The 26,765-nt window shown below is 46.3% G+C and overlaps 1 protein-coding gene across 2 annotated transcripts in view; it reads left to right on the forward strand.

Moving 5' to 3' along the window:
- LOC311497196 (low-density lipoprotein receptor class A domain-containing protein 4-like) overlaps window positions 1-26,765 on the forward strand; it is a 226,217-nt gene that overhangs the window by 176,604 nt on the left and 22,848 nt on the right. Inside the window, exon 1 of one of the 2 annotated variants that reach the window (XM_084557388.1) lies at window positions 6,167-7,126. The exons of the other annotated variant lie outside the window; for it this stretch is intronic. Coding sequence (XP_084413514.1) covers window positions 7,033-7,126 — 94 coding nt within the window. The 5' untranslated portion in view covers window positions 6,167-7,032. Of the gene's footprint in view, window positions 1-6,166; window positions 7,127-26,765 lie in introns of those variants that run through there. 2 annotated transcript variants of the gene reach the window in all.

Below are 26,765 nucleotides of genomic sequence, written 5' to 3' on the forward strand. Positions count from 1 at the left end.
ATGCTCAGCAGGGCCCTACCGCAGGGGTGAAAAGAGCTCAATACCTGCTGATTATCTTCTCTTCCTCTCCGTCTGGGTCTCTCTCTCACTCACTGGCTTTTGCTTTCGCTCTGTTTCTTCTTATTGTCTGCTCTTTTTTTTCTTTTTTCACTTTTCTCTCCACCGTAACTTCTCCCCTCTTCGTCTCCTTTTCTGGTTTGCATTCCATTATCTTCCCTTCTTCTTCTCCTCCTCTCTTCTTGTCTCTTCTTCTACGTTCCCTTCTATTCTCTCTTTTCCATTCCCTTTCTTTTTATCCCTCGTAGCATCTCCTCTTCTTCTTCTCTGTTGTCTGTCCTCCTCCTTCCTTTTTCTTCACTCGTTGCCCATTCCCTCGGTCAGTTGTCCTTCAACCTCTCTCTCCCTCTGCTCCGTCTATCTCTTTCTCAATCTGTCTCATTCAATCCGTCTTTCCTCCGTGACACAAACACACACACACACACGCTGCCGTCCCCCTCCATCCTTTCTCTCTTTCTCTTTTTCTTCTTGTCTGTGTCCGACACACACAACTTTTCGGTGAGCGCTGTGGTGTCATTGCAGTGGTGCCTGCGGCAGTAAGAGAGGTAGGGAGGGAGGTAGGGAGGGAGGGAAGGAGGGAGGGAGGCAGGGGTGGTTTTTTTGAAATGACAGAGGTGGAAATGAGGAAATGTGTGTGTGTGTGTGTGTGTGTGTGTGTGTGTAGAGATGACAGGGGCGGGAAGCCAGACAGCTGGTGCACCTGTGCGGACAGGAAATGACACGGCACTGCAGCCAGACAAGGGCAGGAAGCAGCGAATATGATGTGGCATGCCAGACGTTTTTATTGAACGCAACTCTCTACTCTGCAATCTCACTGTCTGGAGTGGCCTTTCTGTTACTCAGCTCTCCGCTGAAGACGCCGGGCTACAGTCGATGCCTGAGCAAACACACTCCTTTCGCTGGCTCGCTCGCTCGCTCGGTCTCTCCCCCCACCCCCCCCCCCCGCCCCTCCACACTCTCTATTTCCCGGCTTTCCGGCGTTGTCAGCTGGTGAGATGCATTGCGGTTAATTCGTGAGCCCCATTCAGCCTCGGTATTAAGGCTGAGTCATATCTATCTTTTGTTCTGACATTTGGAATGGCGTTCAGTAATACTGACTCCACACAGAAGTCACGGGGCGTTTTGAGTTATTAGTCTGACGGAAAATGTTATGTTAGAGTCAAAATGGATCTTCGTCGTGTGCTAGCACTCCTACCACATATGTCTCATGATAGAGGCAGTGCCCACAGAAAGATATATATATTTTTAAATAACCTGACATTAGATCCTCTTTAGATTACACTTTGGCTTTAAGTGCACTGTGTACATTTATGGTTTCGCAGGTTAATTCATATATAGTCTGTAATCTATACGTTTGCCACTAAAATGTCCTTTCCATCTCTTGGAACTTTTAAGGACCGAATGTATAAAGACATGAAAATGTTGCTCTGTGATCTGAGTATGACTGTGGACTTTAAACTGCTGCCACGGCCTCCAGTCTTTCTGGGAAGGCTCTTTGCCTTATTTTGCAACTTGGCTCCAAGAATTAGCCTCCGTTCAACCAGCAGAGCATTAGTGAGGCTTCCGTTAATTCTGGTTCGCAGTCTGCATTACTAATCGTCCCTCTAGGTGTTTGTTCACTGGGGCTGAGGTCGTGGCTCTGTGCGGGCCCGTCAAGTCCTCGGCGCCCGTGGTAAATATAGCGTGCCCTGGACGACTGAGAGTCTTCACAGACAGGAGGGGAAAGTACTGTCAGCACGGTATGGAATATATGGTATGCCTCTTGTTACTGACCTTACTTTAAAGGCTGATTTTCACTTTTGACATTTTCAGCTATTTATACACACAAGTCTTCTCTAAAGATTATTTTCATCATGGATGAGGGTGAATATTCCGAATACTTGATCTTTAAAGTAGTGCGAAATTATGATAATTGTTAGCCCAAAACTGACATCTTTAATTCTCTTCCTTTGTCAGCCAAAGGGAAACACATTAAATCTCTACATTTGAGAATGTGGACGCTTAAAATGTTGAATGAAAAACGACTTCTAGAGGTACTTAAACTAGCAGAGATCCCCTGTTGTGGGAGTTTTACATTTACCATTATGTAATTCAGAAGCATTTGTGATGGAAACCTGTAGGTAGGACATCTACAGTTTGTCATATGGGGCTTTTGGTGTTTCTCATAGGCACTGGACACCCACAATGTCCCAATCAGGGTTATGTTTCAGACTTTAGAAAGTAGCCTCAGTAGCCATAACACGACTTAAAAACACTTTAAACACTTCAAACACAGTATATTGAACTTCAATGGAGTCCCCCTTTAAGTCAGGAAAGACGCACAGTCTAGTTTTTTATTATATTTTTACTAAATGTATACATATATATGGATGTATATATTCATTCATTCATCTTCTGTAACTGCTTGTCCTGGGAAGGGTCGCGGGGGGACTGGAGCCTATCCCAGCTGTCATCGGGCGAGAGGCAGGGTACACCCTGGACAGGTCGCCAGTCTATCGCAGGGCAGACAACCATTCACACTCACATGTACACCTACGGCCAATTTAGAATCACCAATGAACCTAACGAGCATGTCTTTGGACGGTCGGAGGAAGCTGGAGTACCTGGAGAGAACACAGGGAGAACATGCAAACGCAGAAAGGACCAGTCAGCCTGGATTCGAACCCCTCTTGCTGTGAGGCATCAGTGCTAACCACCACGCCACTATGCCGCTATATATAAATATATAATAACTGGAACTAAAAGGCCAAGCCCAAACCATGAAATACAAAAACCTAAGATGTGTTCTATACTTTCATCTATATAATGTGAAAGGGATAAATACCACACAGCGTATTTAGCATTATAACGGTCTTTTCCTCTTCAAACGACTCACTGTGAACCTTCTAGTCTCCGCAAGAGTGGAACACATCTCTATAAAATAAGCTGTGGGATGGGACTCTTTCATTTCTCCCCGTGTCCCCAGTGTTCCCTTGTGGTTTGTGATGAAGACGAGGCGTAATTGATTCAAAGCTTAAACCTGTGCCCGGGAGACGGCTTTGGTTTTCAGAAGTAATGGAGCGACAGAACAGAGGCGCGATGAGAAGTGAAGCAGGCAGCGGTGGAAGATGCACGGTTTTTCCACTCCGTGTTTGGGATGGTGCACCAAGCAGGGCCCTCGTTCTTTTTTTTTTTTTTTTTTATTTCTCAAGATGAGCCACAAGATGGCGCTATGAAGTAGCCTCCAGCTCAGCACCACACAGGCTCAGATGGAGAAGTTACAGAGGGTAGAGGAGAAGTAAAGGAGATAACTTCCACTCTGTCCTTTGCTGTGCTGCTTTTTTATTCCCCAGTGCGGTGGATGGATTTATGGTCTCATCACAAACATGTCAGCTAAACTTTTATCCGTGGCTCCTTTTTCATTGTTTCAGTCATTTATCTGCCGCATACGGGGGGGTAATACAGTCAGGAAATCTTTAATCTCTTTAACCTTTTCCTCTAAAATGCCGCACATCTGAACACAGACGCGCGTGGCGCAATTCCCATGGCTTCAAGTGAAGTCTGCACTCTTGGTGCGTGCAGACACACGGTGGTGGTGTTTCCTTTCCTGCCTGCGTTTCACATAATGAAAGATATATTTATTTATTAATTTTTTAGATCTTTTAAGAGGGTCACACTGTGAGCATATCACGCTTTAATTCAAACTGTCACAAAACAACAGCGGCGGCAACGCTAATAATGCAGTGAACTCCTGAAAAGCAGGAAAGCCCCACGCTAAGTTCCTAAAATAGACACGCGCACACGTGCCAGGCATGATAAACCTATCAACCTAAAGTTAGTATTCCTCAAATACACGATGAGACAGACGTTTCCCGAGAGAGGCGCAGAGAGGCTGTGTGTGTGCGCACAGTGTGTGTGTGTGTGTGTGCGTGCAGACTGCAGGCAGGGGGGATGGTAGGGGAGCTGGTAGACTAGAGTGCATTTGGTATTCAGCCGTGCCTAGTATTTATCTGTCTGCTGGCTGTCTAGTCTGGTCTGGCCTGTTAGTGGTGTCACCCTGCGTGCTCCCCGGGGGACTAAATTGACGCTCCAGACAGACTGTGTGTGTGTGTGTGTGTGCATTTAGTGGCGGCTGTGGTGCTCATGAGTGAATAGAGGTGGGTTGCGAGAGTCAGAATCGATGTCTGAGTGTGTCTGTGGATAAGAGCTTGTCTGAGGTGCGTGTGCATGAGAATGACCTCACATCAAGGCAGACTAAAAAATATATATATATAAATAAATAAATAAAACACGCTCCTCAGTGTCTCGATTGATATTGCAACACGGCGGCACCTCAATTTGTTGCTTCAATAAAATTATGACAGCTGCCAGGCGTTGGCAAATTGCATCAGGGTCACGCGTCTGTTTTTTCTCTCCCCTTCCAAAAGTGTCAGTCCGCTCGTGAAGGAGTGTGGAATTCATCGGATGCCGCCGCCGCCGCCGCCGCCACCACCGTCAAGGAAAATATTTTTGCATGATTGGATATAGAACTTGGCCAGTGATGCGGCGCCTAATGCAGAACATCTGTCGGAGGTCTTTGCTTTTTTCCCATTTACTGATTTTCCTTCACAGAGGTCCATTTCATTTTATTGCCTCTGGTTACTGGTGTCTTCAGAATGAAAAGGGTCAAACTGCACCCCCCTCCGAGCGTTTCCCATTTTTCAGTCGAGGCACACGGCATACATGATGAGATTTTCTCCCATGTTGCTTGAATTGCAGCGGCACGAGTGGTCGGCGAGCGAGCGAGCCTCTTATCAGAAGAGTCGTTCCTGTAATATTCTCTCCTTCTGCTGTGCACAAATAAAAATAAACCAGTGTGTGCTTTGTTAGAGGGCAAATGGGAAGTTATTCATTCTTGGCCATAAATAGTAAAATATGGCAAAAGTCGGGACGAGTGTTGATGTAAATGCTTAGTATTCAACATATCACCAGGTGCCACAGTTTGCAGCAGGCTGTGGGTTCGGCCTCATTACATCTACTACCTGCTCGGGCCGGTCGCACTGCCTTGATGGTATCATCTTTCCTCTAGTACTCTCGTCGCCTTCCCCAGTCTTAGTTACATCGGAAAAATAAGATTTAAATTTTAAATTGAATGTGAAGAGTGAGGGCCAGTGCGCAGCCTCTGCAGGAAGGAACTTCTCCTTGGCTGCTGCTTGGGCGAGCTCCTCCCCCCTTTCCCCTTCACCCGCTCAACACAACCCAGCATCACTTAAGCTAACAGAATGCTAACCAGTTCTCGCATCCTCATCCTCTGCACACGTAAGGTAAATGCAATACGGCGCTCGCTTTGCGGGATGGCCGCCTGGAAGCTCTGCAGTGACCTCTCATGGTCCCCAGGCCCCGGTTTTGGTAACCTCCTGGTCTAGAGCGGCATTCAGAGCCTCAGATTTGCAGAACAGCCTAGTTTATTTATAGACTGCAGACAGTTTTGTACTAGAGAGTGTGTGTGCATGTGTTTTAGGTGGGACGGTTGCACCGTTGGTTGGATTCAGAGGGGAGGCGGGTTGGGGTGGATGTGGGGTCTTCCTTCTCTGCTGCACATGTGCCCCTGAACCACAAGACTGGTGCAGGGGGTCACCTCAAGGTTAGCCCCTTCAAAGAGCCGTCTCCATTGGCTGTGGCCTGCTGTAACAAGGGAGTGAAACTCGAAGCGCTCTCCCCACCCTCCCCAAATAACACACCAGACCAACCAGTCCAGGCCCCCCTCTCTCCCCCCCTCCTGCTCTCCCCTTCTCTGCTCTCTCACAGCCATTGTCAACCACGACCGGGCCGTCTGCTAGCTTTCTGAGTCAGGTCAGCCCCCCCTCCCCTCCAAACCACCAATGTGCAACCATCCCCCTGCAACCCAGACACACACAAACACACACACATACATATAACCCCTGTCCCATCCTCTCTCCAGTGCTGCCTTCATGTACTCCTTGTACGGGCCTGTAACCTAGCTGTGTCTGACTATCTGGTGCAGATTAAGCTTCTTTTAGTGAGAATTGTTAATTAAAGACCTTGCACTTTACACAGTTATGTTTTGGTGAACTGTCTACTTTAAATATAGTGATTTTTTTATAATTAATTTTGTATTTTTATGACCCTGGACTTAGATACTAAACAAGAGCAGCTCCCTCTGCTGTATAAATTGTAATACTTATGAATAGTCTGCCAGCACGATAGCCAATTAATGCATTCTATGGCTAATATATGCAAGGGCCTTCATGAATATTAACTACTGACACCAGACAGCACAACGCCAAGCTTGTCTGTAACTGAGGCTCCTGCATAAATAAAATAGCCCTTTGCTCATTTGTCCAGACCTTGGCATTGTCACTTAAACCTCTGGCAAGAAAAATATCAAACGAAATGGACAGAAGAGGCCTGTGTATTAATGTTTGCTAAGATTTAGTCCTGAATATTATTTTACACTATGAAGTATATCAAAAATATTGTCGAAGGAGATAATTTGTTGCTGGTTGAAGTCAGAGTTGTGATATTTCCGTCCGCTCCTGAAGGCAGCACCACGCTTTCTCTCCTCGCGGGCCCTCCCCCCGGAGCCCGCTGATTGGCCGAGGCGGCAGGCTGTCAGTTAGTGGGCGGGGCTTGAGGCCGCTGTGTCTGCTCTGCTGTAGTAGGGGAAGGACAGCTGCTCTCAGCGGCGGAGGAAGGGACGGGGGAAAAAGAAAAAAAAAGAAAAACTCTACAATGCGTTAGCTGAGGGCAATGGCTCTTCTCGCCCGCATCGCCTTCTAAATTCACTCTCCGAGCGGCTTCGAGGACACAAACATGGCGTGAGGAAAAAAAGCCGTTGGGGGGAATTAAAGTGCGAAACTGTCGGGAGTTACTCGTAGCGGCGGACTCTGCTGCCGCTGCCTGGAAGTTTTTCGTTGTTCTCCCGTCGGGGGCGCCCCGACGGTGGCGGCGGAGGCGGCTCTCACCCCGGAGCGGTGTCCCGGTCTGCGCAGCCCCATGCAAAACCTAACGGCCCCTGGCGGCCCCGGCAACTCCAATGTCACCTGCTCCTGCAACTGCACCGCTTCCCAGCCACAGGGAATGGAGATATGTGAGTAACATTAGCTGCTGCTCTTCTTTGAGGTCCGCTGACCTTAGAAACCTTAAGGTGCCTGTAATCCCGTTTAATGTGTAGGACAACAAATCAGATTTAGTATTCCTCCAAGTCTGCTGTTACCTCGCCGTGGCCCGCTCCCTTACAGTAAACCCACAGTAAATCTTGTCTCAGTCTAACAGGAACTTTGTGGTGACCTCAGTGCACTTTTAGTGGTATTTATAGCCTTGTTTAATGCCTTTATTTGCTTTATAGTGTCCGTGCAGCCCACAGTATTGACTTTCTAGTGACTACACCATGCTTTAGCTTGTGTTTGAGCTCTTATGCTACATTGACATAGTGTGGTGCCCATCTGTTAAACAGTGATATGCTCCTATAGCATTAGAGTTGCTTATACATCAGCTTTACAAACGCTTTAAAGCTTTTAAACACATTTAACACTGCTACTTTGAGTTTTCCAGGACTCAAACAAAACACAGTTCTTCTGACTTGAAGTTGGCTCTATATTAATAACTCGTCTATACTGTATATTTGGCCTCTGGGCCTGGCTGGCTGGCTGTGCATATGCTGCGAGAGCTCACCACAGAGGGTTAAATAGTTTGCCTGTCAGCACAGACAGGAAACGCTGGAATGGTATGTTATGTCTGTCTGCCTTGTGAGCAGCCCAGAGAGAAACTATCATTATCAGCTCTGCCCTAATGCCGCTGCCTGCTAGATCCACTGCAGATGTTCCTCTTTATGGCCGAGGCAGAGAGCGCTCAGAGGAGCAGACAGACAAGACAGACAGACAAGACAGATGCGGGCGGGCAGACAGGTAGAAATGCAGAGGACAGCCGGACAGTGAGTGCAATGCATGCGGTGTGACAGATCCGCAGACAGACAGACAAACAGACAGACAGAGGAAGACAAATACAAAGGAGACGGGCACATAGCAGACACGCAGACAGGCGGGTAGATTCACAACCAGGCATCCAGACAAGTACCGACAGAGATATAAACAGAGATGTGGACAGACACATCCAAAAGCCAGACGGGCAGATACACTGACAAGACAGACAGACAAGCTACGGACAGACAGACAGACAGGGTTACAGTGATGTGTAATTTCCATTGGGGCCGAGGGCCAGGCATGGGCAACATGAGGTGAACGCAGGATATTAGATTTAGATTTGGCAGCAGAGTGTGGCTGCGCTGACGCCACATTGTAACCAAGAAGTGTGTGTGCGCGCGCTAGTCTGGCAGACGGACTGGTGTTCCACCGTTCGTTTTTTTTCTGTGGCATCATCTCACTGCCAGCCAGGAAAAAAAGCACACACACACACACACACACACAGTCAGGAATGAACTGGTGCATGCACAGATAGACTGATACAGCACGGAGACTAATTAGATAATCCAGGAGGAGTGTCTCAGACTTCTAACCTGAGCAGCGCTGCAAATAAAAAAAAAAGAGACTCAAAAATGATTATGTTGACTGACACTCGGAGGGTATCAAACTACAAAACAAGCTGCGCAGTGTATTTAGGCTACGCATGCGTCTGTGTTTGGTTCTTTGAATAAATGCTGGCCTGGTATTTTCAGAGCATTTCTCGTCTCTCATCTGAACGTCTCACTAGTTGCGGGGAGGTGTGGTGGTGGTGGTGGTGGTGGTGGGGGGGCTCCATTCACAAGTGGTTTGAAATAGCCGTGTCCTACTGTAGTGGCCGTCTGGTTTGAAAAGAGCTCTTGTTTGTCGGCTGTGTTGTCATGCAGACTCGGCAAGGCTGAATAATGCAGCTCATGCTTTGATGATTTCTCTGGCTGAAGAAAAGAGCTACAGTCTGCCTCGTTTCTTTTTTCCTCCTCTTTTTTTTTTTTTTTTGTGAAAGCGGAACAGGCCGCCTCGCTGGTGTGTTTCCTCTTTTTTTTTTTTTTTATTCAGACGAGGAGGAAAATTGAAAGGGACCACGAATGTTAGAGGGATCACAGCGCAGACAGTGTGTCACGGCCAGGAACCAAACCTCAGCCTACACACTGGAATGCACATGGAGGATTTGAAAGGCAGAGAGACCTTTTAACAAGTGTTAGTCTCCAGCCGCCGCCGCCGCCGCTGCTGCCGCTGCGTTTGGATTCATTGTGCAGCAGCAGTTATCTCATACTGTAGGTGTGGTATAATAAAGTCCCGAGGTCAAACGGCACCAGTTGTGCGCGTGCATTCTTTAGCTTTAACGCGCATTAGCAGGCTGACAGAGGAGGCTGAGAGTCACTTCTCCCTGGCTGACCACGGAGATAGAGGCTATTAACTGGATAGCTGCTCGCATTCTTCACGGGGGTATAGTCCCCGCAGGGTGACAACCTACAGGCGTGGGTTCTGCAAACGTTTTCCACTCTTAAGTCATTTTAATCTAATATTGACTCCCTGTGCTATCAGTCTTTCTTATGGTAGTGGGGAAATATTGTGTGCCAACTGCGTGGGGTCACTTGCACCTGTATCTAACGCAAATACCCTTTCTTTTCAATCAAGAGACATCGTCTTGCTAGCAATGCAGCGGCTTTTTTGTAATATAAATTGTTGGGGATTCCTGTAAAAAGTTGAAGTAGGATGCAGAAAGGCCAGCTCGGGTACCGCTAGGAATAAAAGTAAGTATTTTCATTTATTGATGACTTTCAGTGTGGAGTCTGGTACGATGTTAGGTGGTTATAGAGTTGTCGGAGAGGTGTGACAGAGTAGATGCTGATCCCTGACCGGACATAACTTGCCGTGTTTAGAAAAGAGGGAAGGAGTTGTGGATAAAAGTGACGTGTGAATGATTCTCCCTTTCTCGTGTTCGGAATAAAACAACAATCGAGGGAGGGCTTGTCAATCCCTTCAGCCCGTCTTTCCCTCTCCTGTGCGGTGTGTCGCAGAAAATCTGACACTGTGCACATCTTGGGGGTTCTTTCAGAGATCGTTTAGTCCAGAGCCAAGTACAAGTTACCTTTGAATGTCTGGTTAGGTTCATAACCTCGGCTACTTTGGAAAACCTTCCATTTATACCCCGAGCCCTGACGTGAACAGAAAAACCCTAGAAAATCCTTTTGCAAAATATTCCTAGAACATGTTTTTTAGCTGCATACATACCTATATACATGCATTTTTCTCTTAGGGAAAGTCTCGGGTCTGTGTGTCAGAGACTTGAGTAACTGTCTGCGCCTCTGTGTATGTAACAGTTAGCCTGCAGCAGGGGCCAGCCAGCCAGACGGATGTAAACGGGCCTGATCTGTAATCCCGTGTATGAGTGGTGTTAGTGTGTAGGTGGCAGCAGGGTCATCTGTCAACTACCTCAAGCCAAACACGCACACGGCTACTTGTTGACTCTCCCCGAAACGCATACAAGAAGATGTACACATAGGCGCACTCACACACATTTACACCCAGATATATGCACACACACACACACACACACACACACACAGAAACACAGACAGCACTCTCAGGCTCAGCCAATATTTACCCTCCAGTCTCCAGCCAGACAGCCAATCCAATCTCTCACTAAGCTCTTTGTTGTTTGTTTGGAGGTTTTTTTTTTTGCCTCTTTTTTTTTTTTTTTGGGTCTGTTTGTGGACGTCTTGTTGATTTGGAATTACTTTGGTTTTTATTTAGTTTTATTATTAATGAATTCAAATAATGAGCCTCATAAAAGACTTTGAATAGAATTTCTGGGAGCTTGGGGAGTGGCAAAGACAACAAAACAAGACCATTAAAAAAAAATAAAAGAAATCTTTTTTATTTTTTTTTCCCCGTCTCCCAAATTTCTTTTGCGATCACTGCTCCTGTAATTAATTTCACAGGGAATTTCTGCACTTGGTTAGTGCCTCTCTCGGTGGAGCCTTATTTAGTCTGCCACCTTCTCCTGAGCTGAGGGTTCGTAGCGGCGGCGAACAGCGGTGCTCAACTCGCAGGCGTTAAGAAAGAGCTCCTTGTTTTATTTAAGGAGGTGTGTCGAGGAGGTCCCCAGACCCGTTTTTTTTACACCACAGAGTTGACCTGCAGACACACTCCGCTAACCCGATGAACTCCTGCTCAAATTGTGGCTCAAAGCATGCAGTATAGTAGCTGTAGCACATGCATACCCTGTGGCACCGTTGGCAACTAGTCTGACTTGATAAACTGCAAATTACGGTCTTTTTAAGGATATTGTCAATAAGTTTCTGGCTTATGCTTCTCAGTTCTTGTCTAATGTAACCGTGATCATATCATCTTTAGTTGTTTAACTGCGCATTAGAAATTTGCAATGTGTGTTTTTCACTTCTTTTTCTCAACCTGCATCAGTCAGTGAATCAAGAGAATAATCAGCAGATTAATAAGAGCTCTTACATTCTCTTAAGAGCTCGGCCTAGCTCTTAATTGGAGCTTTATGATGATAGTGAGTGAATCCAGGAGAAGACAACGTATAGCTGTATAGTAATGAGTGACCTGGTGGCATCCTGGTGAGGTTAAAAGTTAAAACTTAATTTAGTTAAATGACTAGAATAACTTCTAGGTATTTTGCCATGTTGCAACTACTTTGTAGTAGTTTTTTTTCAAGTAAATGATCTAATTCTGTCGTGTTTATTAATAATTTAAAGAGAAATGTTGTCAGTGGCAACATTAAAGCTGCACCGTGGCTGCACGTGAACATGATCTCAGTGTGTGTATATAAAATATTTCATGTTGTAGCCTTGCAGCGTTGAAATGAAGTATGCGTAGAAGCTTTTGTCATTGAAGTGTACCTTCTCTTGTTTGTTTGGTCTCTCACTAGTGTCCACTATGTCAAGCTGTTTATTCTGGGGAGCTAACGCGACGCGGGGAGATTTTGCGGATTTGGTTTTCTTCTTTTTGACTTTTTTTTAAATCGGCTTTTGTACCACTGTCGACAGTTTTCCCCCAACGTTCTTATCTTGCGGCTGCGTAAACCCACCGCTCATGGAATCAAACTGACAACCCTTGCAGCTACAAACACCGTGGACGACGTAGGCCGGAGCTCTGCAGCTCAGGTCACTTTAGTCGAGCGGGTCAAGTTGAGGCGGCAACTTCCCTAAGTTCAAAGTGAGTGGAAAGGTCAGCGTCCTTCTACTTGTCCTTGCAACACCTTTGCTACTGCGACCAGCCTGAGCAGCATTCACAACTTCCCTGGCTGCTGGGTCTCCCTTTGTGTCTAGTTTCTGCACCCCCAACACACACACACACACACACCCCAGACCTCCTCCCCTAGTTCCCAAAATGCCCTTGGGAGTAGGGCAGATTTGTAGTCCTAGTGTGTTTGAAGGCAGGCCATCCGTCAAGTGTGTATGTGACGGCGGTGGGGGGTGGCTAGTAGTCTGCTGTCTCGGTCAGCATCTATTTACACACAGTCCGACTGTCTGAGATGCTAAAGAGCTGTGGTGAATGAATCTGCCCCACTGTCTGCGGCGCGTCTCTCCACTCCAAAAGTCTGTGGACGTGGACGGGACGCATCGCCGTCAAACAAGACGCCGCCGCGGCTCTCCAGACACACACTGGCAGGCCGGTTTGCTTTTCCCAGCGTTCGCACAAACGAAATGGTTGGCATGTTTATTACCCTTTGTGAACCCCCCCCCCCCACCCACTGCATGTCTTGCCTTCCTACTCACATGAAACAAAGCAGCCATTACTGCTTTGAAATTACAAATGCCGTTTCGCATCATACGAAACGAAAACAAAAAAAATAAAAAAATAAAAAAATCTAGCTGAAATGCTGTGCCGCCCGCTGCTTGTCAGATTTTGGGTAATCCGTTTGTTTATGTGAGCAGGAACACCCAGACAGTGGAATAATGACATGTCTCTTCAAGTGGTTTGCAGGGTTTTCCTTGGATTTTGAAGAGGCTTACGTGGTAAAAATTTCCTAAGGGGTGGCACTTTGTGTGGGGGTGGTTTAGAGGGCTGTACATTCATTTCAGGATGGGCACTTTAGTGCTTTTGGCAGCACTTAAAAGTCTTACTGCAAGGCAGATACACTTGGTCAACCATTTTCATGCCAGATACAAAGGAAGCCTTTTGCATGACTCCCTGACATTCAAATAGTCTCCAACAGAAGAGCAGACTTCGATAGGCAGTCGGACGTTTGGGCTTCAAGTTATAGCACTTAATATAAGAATCTCAGATATGTAATGTAGGCGCCATGTTTTTAGACACAGAAGAATAAAGCTAGCTGATATCTCTGGATCTGCTGCTTTAAATCCTGTCCATTAACAGTGTATGTCATTGGAGCTCAATGCTACAGGTTTACAGGTTAGTTCCAGCTGCAGACTCCAGGAATGCGAACATACGAAACACACACAGTGAAACTGCGGCCGTAAATTCCTTGCGTGTTCCTGGAGCTGCATGGTACTTCTCAGATGTTTTCATAATGTAACGGCGAAACTCCAAGTAGACGGTGTCCGGATTGGAGACGCATGAGACTTGTTGAATGATGGCAAAGGAAGTCTTAAAGTTTGGGGCGCTGATATTTAACTAGATTTTTTTGTTTTTTGGTTTATAAGGTTAAACCGTCATCCTAGATCTCACACACACACACACACACACACACACACACACACACACACACACACAGAGACAGAAGTTGACGTTTCCTGCAGGAGGAAGACATTTAGTGCACCACTGCGTGTGAATGAGTGAATGAGTTCCTCCTGTGACGATAAGTGGCTCTTTTGCTGTTTTTTTTTTTTTTTTTTAATTGCCTGAATTCAACTGCTGCTATGTGTAGTGATTGACGTGCGATGGATATGTTGCCTAGCACCAGCAGGACTCCTCCGTAACGAAAAAACACACCTCACTTCAGCTCGTTTATCGTGTGATTATTGTGGTGGTTAGCAGCAACAGAGAGGCCATTACTGCGCAATCCTCCCGTATGCGCCCGTGTGGACTATTATCCCGGCGCTGGTTGATGTTGTTGTTATAATTATTTTTTTTTAATTAGCTCCTTTTTAAATGGCGTGATATGTTTTTATCCTCTTAATGTGCGTGTTTTTTTTTTTTTTTTGTTTTACAGTTGGCACACATGCTAGCAAGTTCTAGTTTTCCACTCCAAAAAATTCCAAGAAGTTGGATCAGGTCAAGAGTTTTGAACTTTTTGCTTGTTCGTCAATGTCTACAGCTGACATAAAAAGTGCTATCTGTCTTAATTTTCATTATCTAAGCTATGTAAACGCCCCTTCCTACTCTGGACCACCTCAGCCCCACTGTCAATACTGTACCCCCTCGCCCGCCCCTGTCAAAGTCGGAGAGGAGGTAGGGCTGGGCCGGGGTTAAATCCCCAGCCTGTGCCAGCTGAGCTGTGCTGGTTGCGCCCTAACTAGGCCCTGCTCTGGATCTGACCTTATCACAGGAAATTACAGGGATTACACAAGAAGCAGGGAAACAGAGAAGGAGATAAAGATAAAGATGTGTAGGAGAGGAGGTAGCTTTGTTGTTTTAAAAGAAAAACATCCCTGGTGATCCTGCAGGATTAAATGCAGCCTTCTATATATATATATATGTAAGGTGTAGGTAGCGGCCGTAGCACTGATACTATATCATATATCCATCAGGAACTTTGTCGTGCATTCCTGTAGCTCAGCATTTTATAGCGAGCCAGTCATGTCTGTGGGTTATTTTATTATTTTTTACATTTTAACCCAGTTTAACCTCCCAGCCGGGAGTCAAGTGGTGCAGGATGTGTGTGTGGGTGTCAGTAAAAGAAGCCTCTGGTTGCCCAGTGCCTTCTCCTTGTTGTCCCCCTCTCAGTGGAGCTCGCTCTTCATTAGCGATTCAGGGGGGCTGTCTGATTTTTTTTTGGTGCGTCTCTCCCTCACAGTCCAGACACACAAGTCAGACAGCGGTGTCTGATACCTACAACCCACCCACCCTCAAGTCTCTTCCCCCTCTTCCACCACCACCACCTCCTCCTCCTCCTCCTTCTCCTCCTCCTCCTCTCCCCTCGGCAGCCACCAGCTGACCCCAATCAGGCGCAGGGCTGCTCTATTGTCTGGCTGGGGAGAGGGGGACACTTGCTCGCACACTCACACACCCCCACACACACACACACGTACACGTACACAAACTCAGACAGGGGGTCAAAGGGAGATAGAGACTGTCTGGTCTGGTTTGGCCTGCCTCTCTGACTCCCAGCCCCCAACCATAACATAGCAGCTCTCCTCTCCATCTCTCTCTCTCTCTCTCTCTCTCTCTCTCTCTCTCTCTCTCTCTCTCTCTCTCTGTGGCTCTCTATTCATCTTTTCCTCCCCTCCCTTCACGCAGACTCCATGGAGGTCCCAGATGTATCTGATGCTTGTTATGCAAAGTGTTTTGGATTGGCATTGTCTCGCTAACCAAGTTATCTAAGCTTCATCAACATCCATTTGCATCCATGTCTATGACGTATGGATATATCGTTGTCTTCATTTAGGAAAGGGCAACAAATATGGGGCTGGTGATATTGTGTAGTTTTTGGATTGTTTAATCTCACATATATAGATACAGATCGAGCATAACATTATGACCACCTTCTTAAATATTGTGCAGGTCTCCTTTGTGCCTCCAAAACACTTGTGACTCATCAGAGAATGGACATGGGTCTTCTAGGGGGGGCTTTTGGTGTCTGGCAACATGATGTTGTTAGTGGGGGGGCCTTTGGGTCCTATGGGTTGAGGGGAGGGGCCTGCTCAGTTTGGGATCTAGTGAATTTGGAGGCCAAGTCAACACCTTGTGCTGCTATGGGGTGGGGGTGACTGGTCTGGTCTAGGTGGGTGCTACATGTCTAAGTAACATCCACACGGATGAACGCCAGGTCCAAAAGTTTCCCAGCAGAACATTGTATTGTCACAAGATGGGTCAATGTTATTTACTTCTCCTGTCAGTGGTTTTAATGTTGTGGCTGATCGGTGTACCTTCTACCAGAAATACTGTCTGGAGCAATCTGCCATTTAAAAAAAAAAGTCCCCAAGCAATTCACAATTTTCCAAGTCACTTTGTATAAGTGACTATTTGGCAGATGTTGGGGCAGCGGAGGAGAAAAGAGGGTAATAAAAATAAGTTATTCCATATTTTTACTCCACGTTGACTAGTAGTTATTCTGGAATGTGCTGTCTTTTCCGGTGAATACAGATGCTCCAAAAGCATCCATATCTACCTCGGAGTATCAAAGCACTTCCACTGACAGCGTTTTGATTCACTGTCCTCCAATGTTCACTTGTCTAGTGCCAAAAAACTAGCTGGTGAAGCTCATGCTGAAACTGGTCGTCATGGAAATAACAGGTCAGCGTGGTAGGCTGAAACCGAAAGAATAGGGCTGATATTTTAAGTGGCTTTTTGTGTTCACATTTCACACCCTGGCGACACGTAGCCTTTTCCCCATTACATGTTATTTTTGAAGGAGGCATTTGCGGTTGTAATTGTAGAGTGGAAGACGGTGAAGTTTCTGTCTCCGTCTCTGATCTTCACGCTTGACATTTTGCTGGAAGCTAGCATGTCTCCTGGCTAGCGTTGCTAATGATGATTAGGGCTCCTGCTCTGTGCAGCATGGAGATCCTGTGTGTGAATTATTAATATAGGTCATAGTCACAGCATCCGGCTTGGCCCAGCCCAGTGCCGTCCCGCCACTATCGCAATACACGGCCCCTGCTTACCCCTGCTTACCCACTGCCTGCCCCATCTGTCGGCCAGATTAACCCAGCGGATCACCTACACCGAGGCCTGCACCGGGTGAGGATTCGTAACACGGCGCCACCAAGAATTGCCCATGCCATCATGTGTCGCATGTTTTAGTTTATAAATGAAATCCTTAAAAAGTTGCAACCTCTAATATCTAAAAATTCTGCTAAGAATGACTCTTTTCATAAATACGCAGTCCCCAACCAGTTCAAACAACCCCGGGATGCCCATTTACAGCAATTAATGGAACAAAAAGTTTATTGCTCCTCATAAGGATGCTTCTAATGATGAATTGCATCCGTTTGTGTGTGAGTAAGTGGGTGGGACTATTCAGGAGTCCCATTTTGAGAGCCAGGTTGCTTTCCCTCAGTTAATATGTGACTGTTGCTGCAGTCACTGTCTACTCTTGTGGCTGTGTGTGTGTGTATGTGTGTGTGTTAGCCCCTAAACAGAGACAGACATGCCCTCTCAGCTGTTTTTTGTCTGCAGGAGCACACAGAGAGAGTCACACTGCAGCTCTATTCAGCATTGGATGGCACTGAATCAGCCTAAATCCAATATGGTCTGATTGTGCTTTTAAGGGAGCAATAAATATGTAAACTGGTTTACACACAAAAAAAAAAAAAAAGGCGCAGTACTTTTCTCTATATGGAGTCGTAGTTTGTTAAATAGGCCTGAGGTGCCAAAGTCACTTTCATTATGATGTGCGGGACGACAATTAACACTTAATTGTGTTTTAAAACCGACTCAAAGGGTTCTTGAGCGAGCGTGGAAGTGGGAACAGTTATGCACAATCTGCAAACTAACTGCAGGGCAAGAGTATACAAAGTTGGCAGCACAGTGATAGTGCGCAGTGGGAGCTCCGCATCCTAAACTGTGCTAATTTTATGTCTTTTGCCCACAATTTCTATGGCACATGGATACCAGAAAAGGATACAACCCACTTGCGTTATGTGGGTAAGCTGCAGGATTTTGGCTTAAATTAATGCGTGGAACCAGGCCTCCAGTCCTGTACGCCGGGGCAGGTTGAGGGTACGTCAAAGCAGTGTGTGAGAAGTGGGGCTGCATGCCAGACTAAAAACCATAGCTGTCTGACTGACCTGCAGGTCTTGCCAAGAGCTTCAGCCATTATTGCGTTTGCTGTTTCACTCTGTGAATGAAACGTCCTCTTATTTCTTCATAAGAAGAACAGCACAAGGTGTTGACCTGGCCTCAAAATTCACTAGATCCCAAACTGATCAAGTATCCAAAGCCCCCCCACTAACAACATTCTGGTGCCAGACACCACAAGACACCCTCATAATGTTATGGCTAATGTCCATTTGTTAATTTAGAAATGAAACCAAGTAAAAACCAAACTGTAGCCGTCCAAAATACTGGGCGAAGCAGGATGTGAATGTGATCTCGACCTCCTCCACCGTATCCAGCGCTGAAAGGTGCCTAAAAAAAGAGGTACACTATATTACCAAAAGTATTCGCTCACCCATTCAAATGATCAGAATCAGGTGTTCTAATCACTTGGCCTGGCCCCAGGTGTATAAATTCAAGCACTCAGGCATGCAGACTGTGAAACAAGACATTTGTGAAAGAATGGGCCGCTCTCAGGAGCTCAGTGAATTCCAGCGTGGAACTGTCATAGGATGCCACTTGTGCAACAAATCCAGTCGTGAAATTTCCTCGCTCCTAAATATTCCACAGTCAACTGTCAGCTCTATTATAACAAAATGGAAGCGTTTGGGAAAAACAGCAACTCAGCCACGAAGTGGTAGGCCACGTAAAGTGACGGAGAGGGGTCAGCGGATGCTGAAGCGCATAGTGCAAAGAGGTCGCCGACTTTCTGCACAGTCAATTGCTACAGAGCTACAAACTTCACGTGACCTTCAGATTAGCCCAAGTACAGTACGCAGAGAGCTTCATGGAATGGGTTTCCATGGCCGAGCAGCTGCAGCCAAGCCACACATCACCAAGTGCAATGCAAGGCGTCGGATGCAATGGTGTAAAGCACGCCGCCACTGGCCTCTAGAGCAGTGGAGACGCGTTCTCTGGAGTGATGAATCACGCTTTACCATCTGGCAATCTGATGGACGAGTCTGGGTTTGGAGGTTGCCAGGAGAACGGTACATTTCAGATTGCATTGTGCCAACTGTGAAATTTGGTGGAGGAGGAATTATGGTATGGGGTTGTTTTTCACGAGCTGGGCTTGGCCCCTTAGTTCCAGTGAAAGGAACATTGAATGCTTCAGGATACCAAAACATTTTGGACAATTCCATGCTCCCAACCTTGTGGGAACAGTTTGGAGCGGGCCCCTTCCTCTTCCAACATGACTGTGCACCAGTGCACAAAGCAAGGTCCATAAAGACGTGGATGACAGAGTCTGGTGTGGATGAACTTGACTGGCCTGCACAGAGTCCTGACCTGAACCCGATAGAACACCTTTGGGATGAATTAGAGCGGAGACTGAGAGCCAGGCCTTCTCGACCAACATCAGTGTGTGACCTCACCAATGCGCTTTTGGAAGAATGGTCAAAAATTCCTATAAACACTCTCCTCAACCTTGTGGACAGTCTTCCCAGAAGAGTTGAAGCTGTAATAGCTGCAAAAGGTGGACCGACATCATATTGAATTCTATGAGTTAGGAATGGGATGGCACTTCAGTTCATAGAATGAGTAAAGGCAGGTGAGCGAATACTTTTGGTAATATAGTGTAGTAAAAGTGGATCCGCGCGTGGGCGTTGCTAAGTTGTTTATATCTTTTGGTTACACCCCGTCTTCTGGTCGCCCCGAAAGAGTTTTTCCTCGTCAAGTCAGGGGTTTCTTTTCACTCGGCAATATTCGCCTTGAGCTGAACTCCCCAAGTGGTGTTTCAACAGAGACGGAGAAAGAGGAGAGAAGTAAGGGAGAGGGTGGCGTGGGTGGGGAAGAAAGAAAGAGACGGCAGGAAAGATGTGACAAGAGGGAAGAAGAAAGGAGCGATGGGGCAAAAGAAAGAAGGGGATGTCAAGTCTGTGTTGTTCGGCTGCTCCCCGTATCAACTCTGGAAGGTGAATTTTCAAGATGATTTCATGAAACATGTAAGAGGAACACTTCATTTTATTCCACGTACATGACCTCGGCTGGATTGATCCATCCATCCAGCAGGAATTGTCTCTTAAAATGAGAAGCTGCTACTTGAATGCTTTTTACATTACTCTTTACAGACACTTAACGTTTTAACATCTAAGCAATCCATCTATTTTGGAGTAAACACTTTCAAAACAGCACCAGCTCTGTGAACCAGACTTAAAATACCCTCCGCTTTTTTGGAGCCATCCATCTCCATCATTTCTGCTGCTACCCTAAAGCAGAGGAATAGAGTGCAACATCAGTTCCTAGGATTAGTGACCCCATCGCTGTGGATAATCTACAGAGCTGACTGTGACCAGTTTAACGGGGACTATTTCTTTGGTGGAAATCAGTTCCGGTAAAAAGCTGTTGACTACAATCTGCTGATGCTCCAGATGGGTGTGTTGAGGCCAGGTCAAATAAAACTGTCAGCACGGACAGATAAAGATGAAGTGAAACTGGAACCGGTTCCTGTTCTGCAAGTAACAAAACCTAATTTAGAAACTATAACTACGCTAACAACGCCTTTCTCTTCGTGTTTTTTTAGTTGTTCTTAAACTGTTTTTTGTGTGTGTGCCTGTGTCAGGCTGCATCCTGCTGCTGGGGATGGCTGCTGATGCTATCATGTAGTGTCATTGCTATGGGGTGGGGGGCGCCTGGTCTGGTCTAGGTGGGTGCTACATGTCTAAGTAACATCTTCACGAACGCCATGTCCAAAAGTTTCCCAGCAGAACATTGTATTGTCACAAGATGGTCGATGTTATTCACTTCTCCTGTCAGTGGTTTTAATGTTGCGGCTGATCGGTGTATGCCTAGACAAGGAGTGCAGGATTTCATTACCATCTTATATTGTTATTTGCTCAGTGTTCATTTTTTGCTGCCTTTAACACAAACAGCTCGAAGAAGAGGAAGTCCATGAATGAGCTGAGAGTTGTTTTCAGAAATCTCTTTGTTCTCGTAAAGAGGTTTCAGGTTCTTGTGTCAGTTTTTCCACTTTCCTTCAGCAGGTGCCGTTTTTTTTTGCTGAAGCACAGACTGCGCTGAGGTTCGCCTGGATGTGATGTCATGACCTCTTTACCCTTGACTCTTGTGAATATCGCGAACTGAGCCTTTAAATAGCTGTTGTCACTGCTTTGATGCCAGCTGAGTGAAGACGCTGCCGGCTGCTGAGGTGTACTGTAATGCTGCAGCGTCTAGGTTGGTCTTTCGCCCAGAGGAGTAGAGTTTTCCTTTCTTTTTAGCAAGACACGAGCTGCTCTCCGCTCTTAACCATCTCCCCTCCGTTTGAACCCCTCCTCATCTCCGCCACCCAGGGGTCTATTTATATACCTCCATTCCTCCTTCTCAACGAGACTAAAACGTCTAAACAACACCGCCGCCATTACTTAGAGCGCGTGCCCCCGCCCCTCCCACCACCACCAGCACTACCACCACTACCACCGCCGCCGCCGCTACCCACAACCACACTGCGCCTTCTTCTTCTCCTTCTTCTTCATCTGCAGCCTCTTTTTCTTTTTTTTTTTGTAGTTTCCTCTGTTGTCGGCAGCTGTTGCTCAGCACCGCTCTGAAGTTCAGCCTGCGGTCACGGCCAAGTGTTCCAGTGAGGAAAAAACTTTTTTGATAGGACTTTTTTTTTTTTTTCCCTTACTCGTACTTTCCTTTATCTTGCATTTTTCTCCTCGTACACATGCACAGCTCGCTTCCCCCACCCACCACCACCTCTCTCTCTCTCACTCTCTCTGGCTTTTCTTTATCCCTGTCTCACTTTCACCGTCTTTATCTTTCATTTTGGTCTTTCTCTCTTCCTTCCTCTTTTCTGCCTCTGTCTCTCGCTCCTGCCTAATCCTGCCTGCCAGGCATTGCTTCATGGTTGTTAAGCATCTCAACCCGAAGGGGCAAGAAAAAAAATAAAAAAAATAGAGCGAGGGAGGGAGGGAGGGAGGGGAGGAGGCACTAGTCATCTGGTGAAGCCTATTGAGCAACTTAAGCGTGGTTGTTTTGCTCTGTTGGCTTGGCACAATGAGACCGCATGTGGAAGGCATGCTTACACCCCTTCATCTGAGAGTCGCAGGGAGTGGGAGAGGAGGAAAAAGTGGGAGGGAAGGTAGGAGACATAGAGGAGGTGGGATAAGAGAGAGAGGGAGGCAGAAGTGATGACAAAAGTATATATATATAGTGAATAGAAAGAGAAGAGGTGGGACACAGAGAGGAGGCTGAAAGAGACAGAGGAGGAGGAGAGGGGTACGCGATGAAAGGAAAATGATAGATGGATAATAAAAAAAAAAAGCAGAAACACTTGGGTAAATACAGGCTGGAGGAGAGTGAGAGGAGTGTCACAAAAAAAAGAAGAAGAAGAGAAGAGACAGACATAATGAGAGAGAGAGACAGAGAGAGGAGAGAGGAGACTAAAATAGAGTCAGAGAGACAGTCCATCTCTGCGGAGAGACAGCCAGTATGACAGTGAGTCATAGCGGAGTAAAACGCCACAGAAGCATATGCTGCCGTTGAGGAGCCATCTTTTTTCTAAAATGGAAACCAGTTATGATTTTGCAGGCGAAATTAAACACAGCAGGTTAAAAACCGAGTTATTACAAACCTCAAAGAGCGGGATTACGCACCAGAGAAGAAGAACGCAGTTAGTCATGATTATGTCCTTTAGCTGTTTTTGTGAAGTTTATTTTTTACCTACTCTGTCCACAATCAGGCAGCGGTTAGATCAGTCAATCATGAAGTTTTTAAAATTTAAATTTTAGTGGAGCTTAAGGTGACGTATTTAAGAAGCAGCAATTAAAGAATATTTGGTGTTTTTGTTTTGCTTTCTACTACAAAAGGTTCCTTCATTAATTTCCTGTTGAGTACTTGATTGCCGGGTAATTGGTGTGAAAACGTCTGAAATATTAGACTGTGAAGCACTAACAAACAAAAAAAAAACATCATGCATCACCAACAATCCAACTACTTTGGTCTCTTGGTAATTTTGATTTGCCAAATGTTTAATGAGTGCGTCCAGGTTTGCAGCAACAGTTTGCAGAGGATGTTGTCATGCCGTAACAGGAAACTAGGCCCATTACTAAAAGATAATTCTGGTGTTGAAGAGCTAGCCGGACTAAAACAGAGCTCTGGCCCAGTGCTGGACCTCCCTGATGCTCCCAAATGGAAGCAAATCTCTGCAGCTGGGTCCAGATGTTGATGCAAAAGCCTGAAACGAGAAGTGTTTGTTGCAGGATTGCTAACGATCATTTCTAGCTGGGAAAATGAACTGTCCACATACTTTTGGCCACATACTGTTCAAGCAAAGGCTCTCTTTTAGAGCCTCCCGAATCCCATACAAATAATCACTGTCACACAGACCATAGCATATCCAGTTTGAGCCCGGCTCCGTCGTGGACGTGTCCCCTGTCTCTTCCTGCATTCCACCCACAGCGTCCTGTGCTTGTCTCTGTTTGGCTGATCACAGCAGCCGCTGAGAGTTTGCAGTACATATGCAGCACACAGCCCATGTCTGGGAGGTGTCTGCTACCCCTACTGATGTCGAGAACCCACTCAGAGTTGCACGGTAAATCCACCTCCCCTGTGGGGGTGAGGTGCGTGAGGGCTGGGGATGGGGAGTCGGGCGGCGGCGGCGGGGTGGGATGGGGGGGGGGGGGTTGTGTTCTATCAAACAAACACGTGCCAGGAAGCACAGACAGAGAGACAGACCGACAAAAGCCCACTCATTTGTTCCTCCTCCACCCTTCTCTCATCTCCTCTGTTTTGTTCTTTTCCTTTTTTTTTCCACCGCTGCGCTGTTTTGTTGTTCAGCCTCAGAGATGAGACACAAGACGCTGCGCTTTGTTGTTTGTCTGCCTTTAACATCTGTCTGCCTTTACCAACGTTCTCAATCTCTTCCCCCTGCTCTCTCCTGTCCTCTCCTGCTCTTATCTTTGTTCCTGTCTCCTCCCCGGGTCCAATCTCTCAGTCTCTCTTCAAGCTGAGTTATATTCTCTTTACCCTTCTCCATTTCTCTCTGACACCGTGGTAACTATCTGCCTCTGCTTTCCCGTTTTCTCCTTCTTCTTCTTCTACGCCTTGCACTCAGCGTGATTTCACCTTTTCATTTGCCGTCAGCCGTGGCTAACCTGTGATGTTGACCTGTTCAGTGCAATGAACACTGCAGAATAATTTTCATAACCCCCCTCCCTTGCTAAGTTGACAAAGATCTATGTGTCTGGACGGCTGGCTGAGTTGCCTCTGGCTAATAGGAGTCAGCAGGGTGATGTTGTGTGTGTGTGTTTGCAATCTCCATTAATGTCGGAGCTGGCCTTCTTTATTATTGTGCTTTCAGTTCTATTCAATTTGGTAACGTCTGGAATGTAAGTTCATCAAAACCCAAAAAGAAAACATCTTAAACTGCCATAATAAAGAATAACATCTGTGATATTGTCTAGTTCTCTTCTTGTTAGTGAATCCCATAAAAAACATTCAAGGCAGTAAAGTGTCTGTCTGTCTGTCGATCGGTCAGAGTTTCCCTGATCCTGTTTTTGACACTCAAACTCATTATTTTCTTCTGAAACACAATGCAAAAATATTCCGTAGCTGTTTGCAAAAGTTACTCCAATCAGGAGGGTGGAGCTCATTTATCGGGAACTATTTCCAGACGAGTATTTGCGGCATGAAGACGCCGCGTGTGGGGCTGAGCGCGAGTAAACTCCAGTGTGTGCTCATGGTACTGAAGGAACACGTTAGCCAGTGCAACAGTGTGGCTCACTGATTCGTTTGCAAATCTGGACAGTGGAGCTCCGTGGCATCTATCAGGCTTTGGACGCTCACCCAGTCCTTGTTAGTAAATCCGTTCGTTGTTGGTTTGGTTCTCTTCATTGTTTCCTTGGAGAATATTGGGCCTGTTATTTGTTTGCAAAACTGGTCCGTACACAAGTAGTACATCGTATCAGTACCACCAGCATACATCCGTCTGCCTCTTGGCCGCTTTGTCATTTGGTTGTATGCATGCTTGTGTGTGTATGTGTGTGTGTGTGTGTGTCCTGTTGGCCAGTACCCTAATGCTGTCACCACAGCCCACTGCCATGTGTCTTGTCTCCTCCGACTGTCGGTGATGACTGCGATGATGACGACGGAAGTTAGTTTTGCTTCCTGGTTAGAGCAGATTACTACACACACCCTGCATCCTCCCAATCTGCTCCAGGTTATTAAAGTCTGTCGGTTAACGCTGTCTGGTGCCCACTCACCACCACAACCACCAACATTACCCTTCACTGTCGGCACAATGTTTCCGCTAGGTATGCCCCGATCCAAGTCTCGATCCGAGCTTAAATAAACTAAAGTGTCCTCTCCTGCAGATTCATAAAGGCTTTTCTTATTTTACTTGTATTGACTGTATTAAGTCCAATAAATAGGGCTGTCAGAGCTAATGTAGTAAGCAGAGGGTAGCTCCAGAAATGGGCTGGTCATATAACACCATAAACTCCATAACCCTCTCTGTAATCTTATTTTGTTTTGATGCTAAGAAACTTTTTTTAAACGTAGCATTCAGTGTCATTCGGTGCAGCCTTTGCCTGACTGTTGAGTGGTGATCTCGTTCTACTACCACCTTTTTCTACCACTTTGCCGCTGGTCAACTGCCGAGAAGAAAACAAAGACGGTTTGGCGCTAAAGGGACGTGGTTCTAGTTTATGGCAGAACTAATATAAATAACTGTAAAAGATCAGGCTAAGCTGAAGCTCTATGCCGAACCGATCCAAAGATTTAAAAAATGCCTGGATCGGCCCCTGACACCGTTCTCCCAATACCGATCTGTGACATCCCTAGTTTCCACCACTTATGGCCTTGCACCTTCCACTTGTGGACGTGCTTGTAGGCTTTTTGGTAGTATTGAATAAAGATCTCCTACTACCACCTCACGAAACTGTCTTACTTGTCGGATTTTTGGCGAATTTGACACCGGCTAGCCAACTGCCTCTAAAACAGAAGAAGAAGAAGAAGTCCTCTTCTTCATTTTCTTTTAGGCAGCTTTGCTTCCAGGCAACTTCCATTACAACAGAAGAGGACAAAGATGGTTTGACGCTACAGGGGTGTGGTTCTGGTTTATGGCAGACCTAAAATAAATAGTTTCCACCATAGTTTCCACCATTTATGGCCCTGCACCTTCCACTTGCTGACGTGCTTGCAGGCTTTCTGGTAGGATTGAATAACAATCTCCTACTACCACCTCATGAAACACTCCCATTGCATAATTTCATTTTTCCACAGTAAATTACTTCCATGCAGCTGACATGATTTGTCACAGGATTTTGGGTCATGCTCGATTTTTGGCAGATTTGACGCTGGCTAGCCAACCGCCTCTAAAACAGAAGAAGAAGAAGAAGAGGTTGTTCTTCTTCATTTTGCATTTTGTTTTTTGGCAGCTTTGCTTCCAGGCAACTTCCATAAAAACAGAAGAGGACAAAGATGGTTTGACGCTACAGGGACGTGGTTCTGGTTTATGGCAGACCTAAAATAAATAGTTTCCACCATAGTTTCCACCATTTATGGCCGTGCACCTTCCACTTGCTGACGTACTTGCGGGCTTTTGCGTCATGTTCACCGTCTTGTCTTTTGGTCATTTGTTGATATCATACCAGAAACCGGCAAGCTCGGAAATAGTGGACCGGACAGCCCACTGTCCTTTTAAAGCAATAGTTGTAAGCTTCATCTTCTAGCAGCGAGACAGGCAGACTGTTGATCTCAAGTGGCAAGCACTAGACTCTTCTCCGCATTAGCGAGAAAGGATTCTACAGTTCACTTAAGTTGAGTCTGTCTCCACTTTCTCAGAAACACTCACTTAGCTAACACACACACAGTTATGTTTCTGTCCCTTCAGAGGGCGTTACATTCAGTTGCATTCAAACCAAT

Source organism: Chelon labrosus (genome assembly GCF_963514085.1).
Source record: "Chelon labrosus genome assembly, chromosome: 12".
Classification (NCBI taxonomy): domain Eukaryota; kingdom Metazoa; phylum Chordata; class Actinopteri; order Mugiliformes; family Mugilidae; genus Chelon; species Chelon labrosus.